The 13,135-nt window shown below is 36.1% G+C and overlaps 1 protein-coding gene across 4 annotated transcripts in view; it reads left to right on the top strand.

Annotated features, from left to right (window-relative positions):
• ABHD3 (abhydrolase domain containing 3, phospholipase) overlaps positions 1-12,865 on the top strand; it is a 38,391-nt gene extending 25,526 nt beyond the window's left edge. For 2 of the 4 annotated variants that reach the window (XM_082641012.1, XM_082641011.1), the window contains exons 5-9: positions 2,185-2,297; positions 6,263-6,436; positions 8,360-8,408; positions 8,491-8,656; positions 12,033-12,865. In XM_082641012.1, coding sequence (XP_082497138.1) covers positions 2,185-2,297; positions 6,263-6,436; positions 8,360-8,408; positions 8,491-8,656; positions 12,033-12,211 — 681 coding nt within the window. In that variant the 3' untranslated portion in view covers positions 12,212-12,865. The remainder of the gene's footprint in view (positions 1-2,184; positions 2,298-6,262; positions 6,437-8,359; positions 8,409-8,490; positions 8,657-12,032) is intronic. The other 2 variants (XM_082641013.1, XM_082641014.1) reach the window with 2 other exon arrangements.
• The last annotated feature ends 270 nt before the right edge of the window (positions 12,866-13,135 follow it).

The raw sequence follows: 13,135 nt of genomic DNA, 5'->3' as shown, positions 1-13,135 counted from the left end.
TCCCAACTTAATGTAATCCGCTGGGAGAAAAACATTTAGGGAAAAATAAGCTCCTATGTCTGAGTGTACCAGATATTGATTTGCTTACTAAATATCTCATGGAACACTAGTGCTTTACAAGAAGTAGTTTACTTATTACAAACATCAACTCCAAGCTCTGCTACTTTGTGACCTTTGGCAAATTACTCAAACTTGCCGAGCCTCAGTTTCCCCACTTGTAAATAAGGAACGAAGTGCTATTTCTGGTCCTTCCTGGAACTAAAATTCTCTGATCCTAATAATTTTCCATAGGCCATTTTTCTCATACCCTAACTCTGTGTGTATGTTCATGTATATGTGTGTGCGTGTGTGTACATACATGTACACACATACTTCACTTGAAGCCTGCATAACGAGAGTATGTGTTGGTGATTGTTTATAAATAATACAGAAATTTAAAAACTATGCAGTGTGAATAAACTCACATGTAGTAAAAATGCCAAGTAGGGATGATCTTTTTCACCAGAATTCTTGTGACAAATTCTGCAGTCACTATGAATGAGACTGGTAGTAGATATTATTCTGTTTAGATTGTACATTGAATTTGTGCCCCTCAAATGCATTTAATCACAAAGTATTTTTGGAAGTATCTCAGCTTCGTCACTTACTAGCTGTTCAGGAGTTTACAGGAGTTGCTTAACCTCTCTAAACTCAGTTTTCTATTAATAACTCAGTTTCCTAAGTATAATAATAGGATCTTCCTCAGGGTTTTGTGGACACAAATTTAATCGTTCCGTAAATGTTAGCCATTGTAAGTAACGTCAGGTTAACATTTGTCTTTTGGTGAGTTTTATATTTGCAGATCTCAAAAAGATGGTAGTAGGCAATTGGAGTATTTCAGCCTTGAGTTTAGGTGGAGATTTCAGTGAAAATTGTAATTTTCTCAGACTACTCATTAGTAATTGAATGGTGGGTGGCACATAACCTTCCAATCATAGTTTACTGGAATATTACAATCAGGGTGGCACACATAACTTGTTTCAGTATTTTTACTAGGGTAATAAAAGGGTTACCAGATTTCTCTCTTTGTTATTAAATTTCTGGTTATTTTATCTCACATATACTTTATTCATATATACACTCTCACATACATTGTACAGACAGGATTGCCCTCTGCTCCCAGATCTCAAATAAAGCATCTGTGAAGCTTTTCTGCTGGAAACAGAGCCCCTATTGATGAAATTCACATGAAAACCATTTGTTTTAATGCATTATGTATTGAGGCATAATCAGCTTTACATATTTTAACATTTTAAGTGTCTGTTTTCAGTGTAGCACAGCTGGGGTTATATGGAAATATTACTGAAAAAGAAAATATTTAATTAATAAAGCACACTGGATGTTGCTTTATCTAGAGTGAAGGCAGTGCCAGAAAATCACACTCCTTCATTGGTAGACAGCACTCAAGATAGAAAAAACAGTTCCCCAGTAAGAAAGGAGTCACAATTTAAATTTTTTGTGGTATTGTTGGAAAACCTTTTTTGGTTGCTTGATTGTGTTTTTTTTTTTTTGCGGTACGTGGGCCTCTCACTGTTGTGGCCTCTCCCGTTGCGGAGCACAGGCTCCGGACGCGCAGGCTCAGCGGCCATGGCTCACGGGCCCAGCCGCTCCGCGGCATGTGGGATCTTCCCAGACTGGGGCACGAACCTGTGTCCCCTGCATTGGCAGGCAGACTCTCAACCACTGCGCCACCAGGGAAGCCCTTGACTGTGTTTTTTAATAAGAATTACTTTGGCTTTGGCTTTGTCAGGCATAAGTTGTTGTTTTTTTCCTATAAAAAGGTGTGAGTCTCCACTTTTTCTGCCTAAGTTTACTCTGTTCTTGTTTAGTTAGAGACACATTTGAGTAGAGTACTGCATATCTGTTTAATTTGAGGTATTTGTATTGGTCTTGCCCCATTTTTGTCCAGGCTTTCTTGCATGATCAGAGTCTTTTGTTAGTGCCATCTCAAATAACACTGACCCTAAATGGCATATATGTGTACTGCAAGACAGGAAAATGATAAATTATTATGACTCATTGTATGTGCAAACAAAGGTCATTTTCTCATATTTATGACTTCTTGCTCTTTTTTACAATTCTGCATTACACAAATGATTAACCTCCTGATTATAATTTTTGTGCTTTACCTGTCATTGCTTGCAGACGCCAAGGACTTACTGTTGTGCGAATACTGAAGACTTGGAGACGGTCATTCAGCATGTTCACAGTCTGTACCCTTCTGCTCCATTCCTGGCAGCAGGAGTTTCAATGGGAGGGTAAGGTTTTTCCTTCTAAAATGTCCAAAAGGGAAGTGGTGCTAGTGACTGCCTCTTTCAGACGACTGTAAGCTACATGGGCATTTAAATGTTTGATTATTTTTATCATATTTCTCCACATGTGGCTGAATGAGTGAAGGAATTAATTCAGGTAAATTTTAATATTTTCCTTGACTACTGGTCTCTGTGGTGAGAAGTATACAAGTACCTCCTCGGGGTGCTTGGGGTTTTGTGAGTCCGAAGGCTTGTCCGAACCCCATGGAGCTGATTTCTATCACTGGGCGGCAGCCACATTGACCTTCAGATTCCCTGGGAATACCCAGCCATCCCTGCCACCGTGTTCTCCAGGACCATTCAGGAAGCTGAGCTTGTACCATGACTTTCATCACTCCAGTTGTAGAAATAATTATTATTGCTCTCTCCAACTGAAGAGGCCTTCAAAACAGTTTTTCCCCAAGTGGTGTTTTTCTTGTTTGTTTTGTCTTGTTTAGTTTTGTTGCTGGGCAAATGGACCTTCCCTAGAATGCTGTCCTAGAAACTGTGAAATGCTGTTTGTAACCCCCTACTCCAGCTGCTATTTTAAGCAAATGAATATTTTAATTTGTGCTGCTTGCATAGGGGCTTTTTTGGACCTTCTATGCCATGTATATATTTATATTTATTTTATATTTATATATTTAGGCTTATTGCTACTAATAATTGTTTAATCTTTTTGTTGTAGTAATAGTGAGCTTAATAAAATCCAAAATTTTTATTATATGGCATTTTGCTATGCTTAGATTACCTAAAGCATTGTCCAAATCAACAAACACATGAAATAGAAAATACTATATTTTTCTTAATTTTGTAATTGATTTATCTGTCATTTCAGTTTTCAGAACATTTTAGGAGCATGTTTACTTGAAAATGAACAGCTTTACAAATGATAGGCTCTGAAAAATTGGCTCTAACAACAGCTTTTTAGATTCTGATAAACATAAAACTAAGAAGAAAAGAATACGTTTCTTACATTAGCATGGAAGGTCTGACTTGACCTACTAAAGGAAGAAATCTGAATCACCACAGAAAACCCAGGCAGAATCTGTGAATTGTGCTTAAAGGAAAGTATTTCACTTCTCTTTCCTTTGCCCCATAATGAGAACCTTCAAGGACAAGGTGCCCGGCTGAACTTTCTTCCTTTAATCATATAAATTCTTGACTTTTTTTTAAAGCCAGACCTTACATAAACAGGCCCAGATTCTGTGTTCAGAGGTTCCTGGGAAATGCCTATTCTTGTCGAACTGAAGCCTCAGTGCGAACTTGACCGCTAGCCTCTGCAGCTTGTTGAATATTAATGTCTTGTAAATTGTTCAAAGGAAGTACCCTTTCTAGTTGCCTAGCACTGTGACATGTTCCCAAGTGGGTTTACCACTCGGGGATGTGTTTTACAGCTTGACACATTTTTCTTTTTGGAGATGCAGCAGACAGAAGCGTCTGTCAAAGATCCTTATGCCCAGGGTAATCTCCAAGCCTGTGATGCCTGGGGCCAAGTAAGGGTTTTGAGACAGAACTAAGTCTAGCCAAGGAATCCACGCTGCTCTAGACTCAGTCTGATTCTAATCTCCCAATGAGTTGGTAAACTAGCTTCAAAAATGTATAGAAATTCCCAAATATATATAAAAGCAAGAAGAGTATAATGACGCCTCATATATACTCATCACCCAGCTTCAATAACTATCAACTCAAGGATAATCTTGTTTGTCAGTATTACCACCCCCCCATTCCCTCTCAACTCTGATTATTTTAAAATAAATTTTAGACATCATTTGTAAAGATTTCTGTAGGTATCTGTAACTCTGTAAGAGTCTCTTAAACAACAACAATAACCCACCACAATACTTGATTACATTTGAACAAAACTAACAATAATTCCTAAATATCATCAAATATTCAGTCAGTATTTCATTTCCCCATCAGTCTGTTGGCCGGTTTTTACAGTTTGTTTGAGGAAGCAGACAGCTAAAGTCCACATATTGAGATTGATGTGTCTCTTAAATCTCTTAATCCATGGGTTATCTTCTCTCTCTCTCTCTCTCTTTTTATTTTTTTTGTGAAAAATGGAGTCTTTTTCTTGCCAAAGTAAGACAGCTTTTTGGGGGGTAATGTCTTGACATTATTTTGCTCCTGAGTAATAACCAAGAAGCATCCCCACCTACTCAGTCATAGCTATTCCAGGTCCTTCCTACTCCTGAGATTCACTTCCAACCCTTTCAATTTGCCTATTACATCAGACTCAGAAATCTCTGACCTCCAGCCAAAGAATAGGGCCACCAAAACTAGGACCCTAGAATGACCCTTTTGCAGGAGAGTAAGCATTATCCCCTAAATAGCTTAGTGAACCACAGTACTATAAACCAGGAATACAGTCATTAATGAAGAGTTGTTTTCAAGAACGAAATCTCCAGCCTGAGGTCTCAGCCCTGGATCAGGAAATCACTGAAGTAGTTTCTGACACTAAGGAAATGCTGAAGCCCTTGGCCTTTGGCAGTCTGTCTAACCTACAGTCACTCAGCCTACAGTTGGGATGAATTTTAAAACACCACATGGAGCCATGTGAATCTTTCTGCTGTGCTGTCATATTTTCAGTAAACCTTGGACAACAGCAACAAAAACCATGAAATCTCCATTTTTTATCTAAAATCTCATCACATTCACTCTGTAAATGGATTTTTTTCCATTTGGGTTGTATAAAAAGAATGAGAGAATTTTTACTCATTTGTCCTATTTCAGAATCTGGGCAATTGGAGAAATAAAGAATGGAAAATATGAGAAACAGAATTTAGGCTATCATCCTTTCTCTTAGATGGCAATGTCAGACTTAGATTTCTGACATTACTGCAGGTTAAACTCCATTCTTGTCCCTCTTACCAAAATAGAACTAGAGTAGAATCAGGAAAATTGATAAAACGAAAGGAAAATATGTGATAGGAGATAAGGACAAATAGCAGGAGGGAGTAGAGAGAGAAAACAAGTGACTTTAGGGGCCAACTGCTCTGCCGCAATTCAGAAAGTCTAACTCTAGACGAGGGAGCCCTTACAAACTTGCTGTAGGGTACAAGGATGCAAAGGCAACCGGAATGGCCACCCAGACCAATTACTCAGAATCTCTGAAGGTGAGACCCAGACGTCGATAATAGTTTTAAAAACTCCACAGGTGATTCCAACATGCAGCCACATTTGGAAACCACTCCTTCTGTGATCTTTCATCTATGCCAAGTCTTGGCAAACCACAGCCTGGAGGTCAGATCTGGCCAGCTGTCTGTTTTTGTACAGTGCAAGAGCTAAGAATGGTTATTATATTTTTCAATGGTTGGAAAAATCAAAACTATTTCATGACATGTGAAAAGTATATGAAATTTCAATTTCAATTTCAATATCCACATATAATGTTTTATTGAAACATGGCCATATCCATTTATTCAAGTATTGTCTATGGTTGCTTTCAAATTATAATCACAAGGTAGTTGCAACTGAGATTGTAGGGCCACCAAAGCCCAAAACATTTACTTTGTGATCCTCTATAGAAAAAGTTTGCCTGAAACACCCCCATGTATTAAATTAAACACTCAACTGGAGGCTGGGGCCCAGGGAATTGCAAATTTTTAATAAATCCCCAATATCATTTTGAAAAAAACAAAAAGAAGACCACTCTTACAGTGGCTTTTTCTTGTGTTTTACTTCATAGAAAGGTACACATGTAAGTAATAACTGTATGCTTTGTCCCATTCTCAATATAGCTGACTGCAAGATAAATAAATAGGCAAATGTAAGGAAAGAATAGAGTACTTGCATGGTTTTCCAAGATAAAGGACTTGAACACTGGTTTATATTTTTCTTCTCCATAGTTAAAGTCCACAATTAGAAATGGGATGTCTTGAGAGAGACAACGAATTCATCACTGAGTTTTCTGTCTTTCCTCATTTTAGAATGCTGCTTTTAAATTACCTTGGCAAAATGGGGTCAAAAACTCCTTTGAAGGCAGCTGCAACTTTTTCAGTTGGTTGGAATACTTTTGCTTGCTCGGAGTCATTGGAGAAACCACTGAACTGGCTGCTTTTTAATTACTACTTGACAACTTGCCTCCAGTCTTCCATTAATAAGTGAGTCATCTTTAACACCTGATGTCTGCAAACTCTGGATTACGTGCCACAGTAAAATGTTTTCAAGCATAACACTGCTAATATATGTATATTTATGTTTGCATTATATGCATTTACTACTGCACCAAAATATTCTTTCTATTGTCAATATATACAAAAATAAAAAGATTTTAAGTATAAGCTAAAAATACAGATAAAAGCTCTGTTTTCTTTCTGTACCCCAGGGGATTACCTTGTACAACCTCTAGGCTCTGTGCCCCACCTGGAAGATCACCATTTCATCACTGTTCTAATAGTTTCTACTATTTTCTTTGCTAATCTTATTAGTACCTAATCCTCCCCTAGGTAGTAAGTAATGTATTAAGTGTTTTTAGAGATGAATAATATGATTTCTAAGCATGTGTTATGAACATAGTATGTTTTAGTGGCTTAGGAGAATGCTTTTAAAATATGGATATTCTCAGCCCCTACAGTTCTTAACATTACCAAAATATTATCTTTGCATTAGTTTTTCTGAAATTGTTTAGGTATCTTCTAACAGTTAAACAGTATGGCAACAAAGAACATGGGATATTTCTGTTTATTTTTTGATAACTGTTACCATGCATTTTTAAGTGAATTGACAAATTTAAATATAAACTCTAAATTAAAAGTACAGTTAATTTGTGCATAACTTAACTGAAAACCATAGTTACCCTGAAAGTTGACATTAGACGCTGCATTAAACTTAACCTATTTTGGGGAGTTCTCTGGTGGCCTAGTGGTTAGGATTCCAGGCTTTCACTGCCATGACCCAGGTTCAATCCCGGTCGGGGAACTGAGATCCCGCAAGCCATGTGGCATGACCAAAAATTAAAAAAAAAAAAAAAAAAAAAGAACAATATACATTCCTTAATTAAAAAGCACTTTATTAAAAAAAAACTTAACCTATTTGTTACATTACAGATGTTGACTGTAAAATACTGCTAAAAATACTACAGAATTGTATTTTTATTCATGGTCACTGAAATGGGGGTCAGTAGCAAGAAAAAGGAAGAGAATGATTTGAACTAAAATATAGGTTATACAAGAAAAATAACCAACATTTAAAAATAAGTATACAACCTAGATGGGTGGGATGGGGGGCCGTGGGAGGGAGGTCCAAGAGGGAGAGGATATATGTATACATATAGCTGATTCACCTCGGTGTACAGCAGAAACTAACATTGTAAGGCAATTATACTCCAATAAAAAAATTTTTTTAAGTATACAAAAATATAAATTCTAATTTTCAGTTTAGCAATTTAAAAAATAAGATAAATCTTCAGTTGATTTACCCAGTTGAAAGCTTCTGGCTTAAGTGAGGCCTTTTTGGCCAAACTGGCTTAATAGCATTGGTGTGTAGGTACAATTTGTTATGAAACAACACTTTCATTTATTACTATTTTGTTTATTATTACTGGTTCCTTCTTCCTCAATTAAGAAAAAGTACTTTTAGAAAATGTCTTCATGTACTTCAAATACTGTATGATATCACTTATGTGTAGAATCTAAAAATTACAACAAACTAGTGAATAGAACAAAAAAGAAGCAGACTCACAGAGAACAAACTAGTGGTTACCAGCGGGGAGAGGGAAGCAGGGGAGGGGCAGTATAGAGGTAGGGGATTTTTAAAAAGGGGATATAATATAATGAAATCATGTATGTGAAACTTTTGAAAATTGTAAAGCACTATAGAATTAAAGAATCATTCAATAAAAAAAATAAACTTTACAAAAAGCCTCCAGGACAAATATCAATGTATTCCTGCCATGTCTAATTAAGTAAATATTTATTGAGTAACAACTTTATTCCCTGTGCTAAGTTACTTATCATTACATATTTTAGGTATGTTTGAGATGGGAATGACCTTAATTTTTTACTTTTGAAATTCTTTTTTTCCAGGCACCGGCATATGTTTGTAAAACAAATTGACATGGATCATGTCATGAAGGTAGGAGAGAAACTTTATGTAATAATACGTTTATTTCCTTTTTTGATTCCAAGAATAAATATAATCGGTTTTTGTTTTTCAGGCTAAATCCATAAGAGAATTTGATAAGCGATTTACTTCAGTCATGTTTGGCTACCGAACAATTGACGATTATTATACTGATGCCAGTCCAAATCGTAGACTGAAATCAGTAGGGATTCCAGTGTTGTGTCTGAATTCTGTGGATGATGTTTTTTCACCCAGTCATGGTAATCTTAACATCTTTGTATACATTTTGACATGAATTAACTGTTTTAAAATATTTTAGGAAAATACAGTAATAAGAAACAAAATGTCAGCCATATAATGTTTTCTACTGTGATAAACAGAAAAAAAAACCCTTGATACTCATAATTTAGTATCTAAATGTCTCAGATCACTTTAAACGTCTTCATAGACCCTTATCTAGTCTACTGTGAGAGCCTCAGAACAAATTATGACTCAATATTTTGTTTGTTCTCATTTTTACAACCTTTCTTTCTTATCAAATAACTGTTCTTTGGACAGACTATGTTACAGTATCTTTGCCTCAAGAGTACATTGTCATCACTTGCCTTTTCTTCCTGAGGTTTTTTTTTTTTAAAGAGTAACTTCTACTGTTTTTATTTTTATTTATTTATTTTTGGCCACACAGCTTGGAGGATCTTAGTTCCCTGACCAGGGATTGAACCCATGCCCCCTCCAGTGGAAGCATGGAGTCTTAACCACTGGACTGCCAGGGAAGTCCCTTATTCCTGAGGTTCTTATACAGAAGGCTTTGAAATTTTTTTCCCCTTTTAACCTAGAAGAGAGCTTGAGACTCTATTAATATGATGTCCTTGGATAACTCAATGAATGTAGCACATTCGGACTATAAGGTCATATTTGAAGGGAAAGAGTCTGTTTTCCCCGGATACTATATAAAAGAAAATTATGTCCAAATTAACTTCCTTGTTCTCTTAATTCAAGAAATACGGAATTTTGTCACAAAGATATATGTGGATGTGTTCATACATTAAAGCAATATAAGACGCCTAGAAGTGATCATACTATCTTAAGGATAAGTAGACTTAAACCTCTAATGTTTTTCTAACGAAATTTCACAAAGCTTTTTATAAAACTTTTTTTCCTTATTTCTCCCCTAAATACTTTAAAAACATTTTCCCCAAGTACTTCATTAAAAAAAATTATTTTGAGTACAAACACAGCACGTATGTATTGCCAAAATTTCAGAAAATCCCCAAAGTATGGGTTTTTTTTTTGCGGTATAGCAGGCCTCTCACTGTTGTGGCCTCTCCCGTTGCGGAGCACAGGCTCCGGACGCACAGGCTCAGCGGCCATGGCTCACAGGCCCAGCCGCTCCGCGGCATGTGGGATCTTCCCAGACCGGGGCACGAACCCGTGTCCCCTGCATCGGCAGGCGGACTCCCAACCACTGTGCCACCAGGGAAGCCCCCCAAAGTATGTTTTTAAAAAAGTCACTTACCATCTCTTTAGGGGATATCATTTTAATGTGTTATTTATGATTAAATCACAGGTAATTTTAGATGGCTGGAACTTTTGGTCTTTGACCACAAATCAAAAAATTAAACTGTGAACTTTTTTTTTTTTTTTTTTTTTTTGGCCTCTGCGTGCAGCCTTGTGGGATTTTAGTTCCCCCACCAGGGACTGAACCCGGGCCCTCAGCAGTGAGAGCACAGAGTCCTAACCACTGGACAGCCAGGGAATTCCCGTAACTGTGAACTTTAATCAGTTGAATTACATGGAGATTGTTTAGCCCATTTTCATTGGATTAAGGAAGATCATTATTTCTCTATTTTTATATTTCATGGACCCTTCTTCCATCAACAAAAATTTCCCAGCATTTAACTTGTCTTGACCCACTTGGTTGAAATTTAAGCTCACTATTTCTTATTCTTTCCCAGCCCTTAAAATCATCTTGCCACATTAAAGTAGTGGACAATTGTCTGCATTCTGAGAGCACAGGCAGCCAGTATCTTTCACATGACTCGAATGGCCCAGCTTTTCGTTCTTCTGATATGACTGTAACTATCAGTGTGTTAGAAATTCCTGACTGTATCCAGAGTGTGAAATTGGGGCTCTTAATAATTCCATTAGAGACAAATGAAGCACTCATAATCTAAGCCCTTAGTGTAAGGTGAAAAAGGAAAAACATAAATAGTATCAGTCATTTCATCTGCCCCTTAAGCTCTAACACCTGATTCCAAGATAGATATTCTGTTTGAGGTGTAGCTGGATAAGGATGTGAGTTCAGGACCCATTTAGGACAAGGACTTGGCTTCCTAGGCCTTGATTTAGGTTCTCTAGGTTTATTCTTCAAGGAATGTAGTTAGAGGTCCAATTTTTTTTTCTTTTTGCTGTGCCCCAAGGCTTGTGGGATCTTAGTTTCCCAGCCCTCAGCAGTGAAAGCATGGAGTTCTAACCACTGGATGGCCAGGGAATTCCCTGAGAGGTCCAATTTAGGTAATCTAAACATGCAGTTTGGGCCCCGCAGCAGCTCTATCTTCAAAGGGTCTCAGTTGTCCTATAGTGTGTCAGCTTCCTTTCCTTCATTGGAAGGGTAGGGAGATCTTACCTTTAATGAACTCATTTATCCCTAAGACTCTACCCAAGATACGAAGGTCTAATTACTGGATCAACCATATGTTATCTTAATTAGGGATTAGGGATATAAGATTTAGCAGTATCTGAAATCAAAACACTTCTCATGCCAGGTTGTGATCCATTATAGATCTTAAATCAAAAGGTTTCACTGTTTGAACTCTAAGCCTGGGGGAAAAATAAAAATAAAACAACTTTAACTCATGTCCTTTAAAGTTTTTACTCAGCATAATTTTGTAGAGCATTTGAAGAGACTGTCCTTACTGGAGGATTATTTAAATACAGCAATTATATTTTCAAAATAAAGTTTTTCTTTGTCCTGACTATAAACAGAAATTCAGAGAAGGAAAAAAATAAATTAAATAAAATAATCACCAGTGTTTTACCACCCAAAGATAAACACTGTTACCACTTGGGAGTATTTTATGCCATTCTTTTCTGCTATCTATATGTTTTTAAAAATCATATGTATAATTTTGTATCCTTAATACAGCCACCAACCAATTGGCCTCAGGAATCTAACTAACTTCATGTAAAGTTAACCAAAGTCATACATAATGAATTTATAACTCTCACAAAGGTGATAAGGTTAGTTTGGGTTTTTTTCTTGGTGTAGCACCTAAGTGGAAATCTTATAACATAATGTAAGTATTCACCATTTCTTGAATTATTTAGTTTCTCAAAACAAGACTGGGCCTATACTTTTGTGTTGTGATTAATTACTCGATTGATTCTTCCAAAAATGATGGTCAAGTATATAACTGTGAACATGAACTGTTATAAGAATATAGGTGGTTGATACAAATTAGTCAGACTTATTCCATTAGCCATACTCATTATGAATATTTATTTGTTTAAGGATGTTTTGATTTATGATTGGAAATGATAAAAGCACATACTTTTCCTAACAAAAACTGTTAATAATTATATATTTTTCTCTCTCCTTCCCTTCTCTTATCCTCCCCCCGCCCATTTTTTGTCAAGCTATTCCAATAGAAACTGCTAAGCAAAACCCTAATGTTGCTTTGGTCCTTACTTCTTATGGAGGCCATATTGGTTTTCTGGAGGGAATCTGGCCAAGGCAGTCCACTTACATGGATCGAGTCTTCAAGCAGTTTGTGCAGGCCATGGTTGAATACGGACATGAACTCTCTAGCACGTAGTTCTTCAGGTGCATTTTATCTAAACCACCATATAAAGGCAGCTCAGCTTACTGCACAAATCTTACTGTATATAAAGCAAATAAGCCAGCAGGTGGTGAAGAGGTCCAGAATGACATGCAAAAACTACTTTTTGGAGTAACAAAACAACTTTGTAGCAAGAAATATAGATTTAGACTGTAACTTATGTAGATTTTATTTTTACTATGCCTTACCAAGTATGACCTTAAATAAAGTAGTACAAACATGGAATTGCACTTAACCAAAACTATTGTGTAAAATGATTTTAATTCCTCAGGGTTTTAATTTAGGCTAGTATTATTTTAGATAATTTATTTTAGGTGATTTATGGTACTTTAATGTAATAGGACTTGACTTTGGTTATTTGAATGTAAGTTATAAGTTGGCATATTCATAAGGGTATTTATACCTAATGACGGTAACATGAAAACTGAACTAAGATAAAGTACAATGTGCTAAATCTTTTACGTATTTTAACTTTAAAAGGCAAATGCAACAAATGTTAGACTGACTTCTATACATGTTCTTTTACTCTAATAATATTAAATTAAGGCTGACTTATGTTTTATAATGATTGTAGTTCACATGCTTATTTTTTAAAGTGTATGTGCATACTTATATATCATTATATTAAATAAATTCTACCATTTTAAATTATTTCTTTGTGAGATTTTATCCACAAAAAAGTAATCCCTAGAAAATAATTTGTGATTTCATAAATGCATTAGTAAGAAATATTAAAACTGTATTGTTTCACAGTTTCCAGAATATTGGACTCGCACTGTTCGTACCAATTAAAAATACTTTCAGCTACAGGAAACACATCTAATAGTGATTTAGGAATAACAATATTTAATTATCTTGTATCACAAGAAGTCTCCATGTAAGCAGTCCCAAGATGTAGGT

The sequence above is a fragment of the Mesoplodon mirus genome (genome assembly GCF_964341445.2).
Source record: "Mesoplodon mirus genome assembly, chromosome: 13".
Taxonomy (NCBI): domain Eukaryota; kingdom Metazoa; phylum Chordata; class Mammalia; order Artiodactyla; family Ziphiidae; genus Mesoplodon; species Mesoplodon mirus.
Note: the sequence above shows the minus strand (reverse complement) of the source record. Positions and strands in the feature narration are given on the sequence as shown.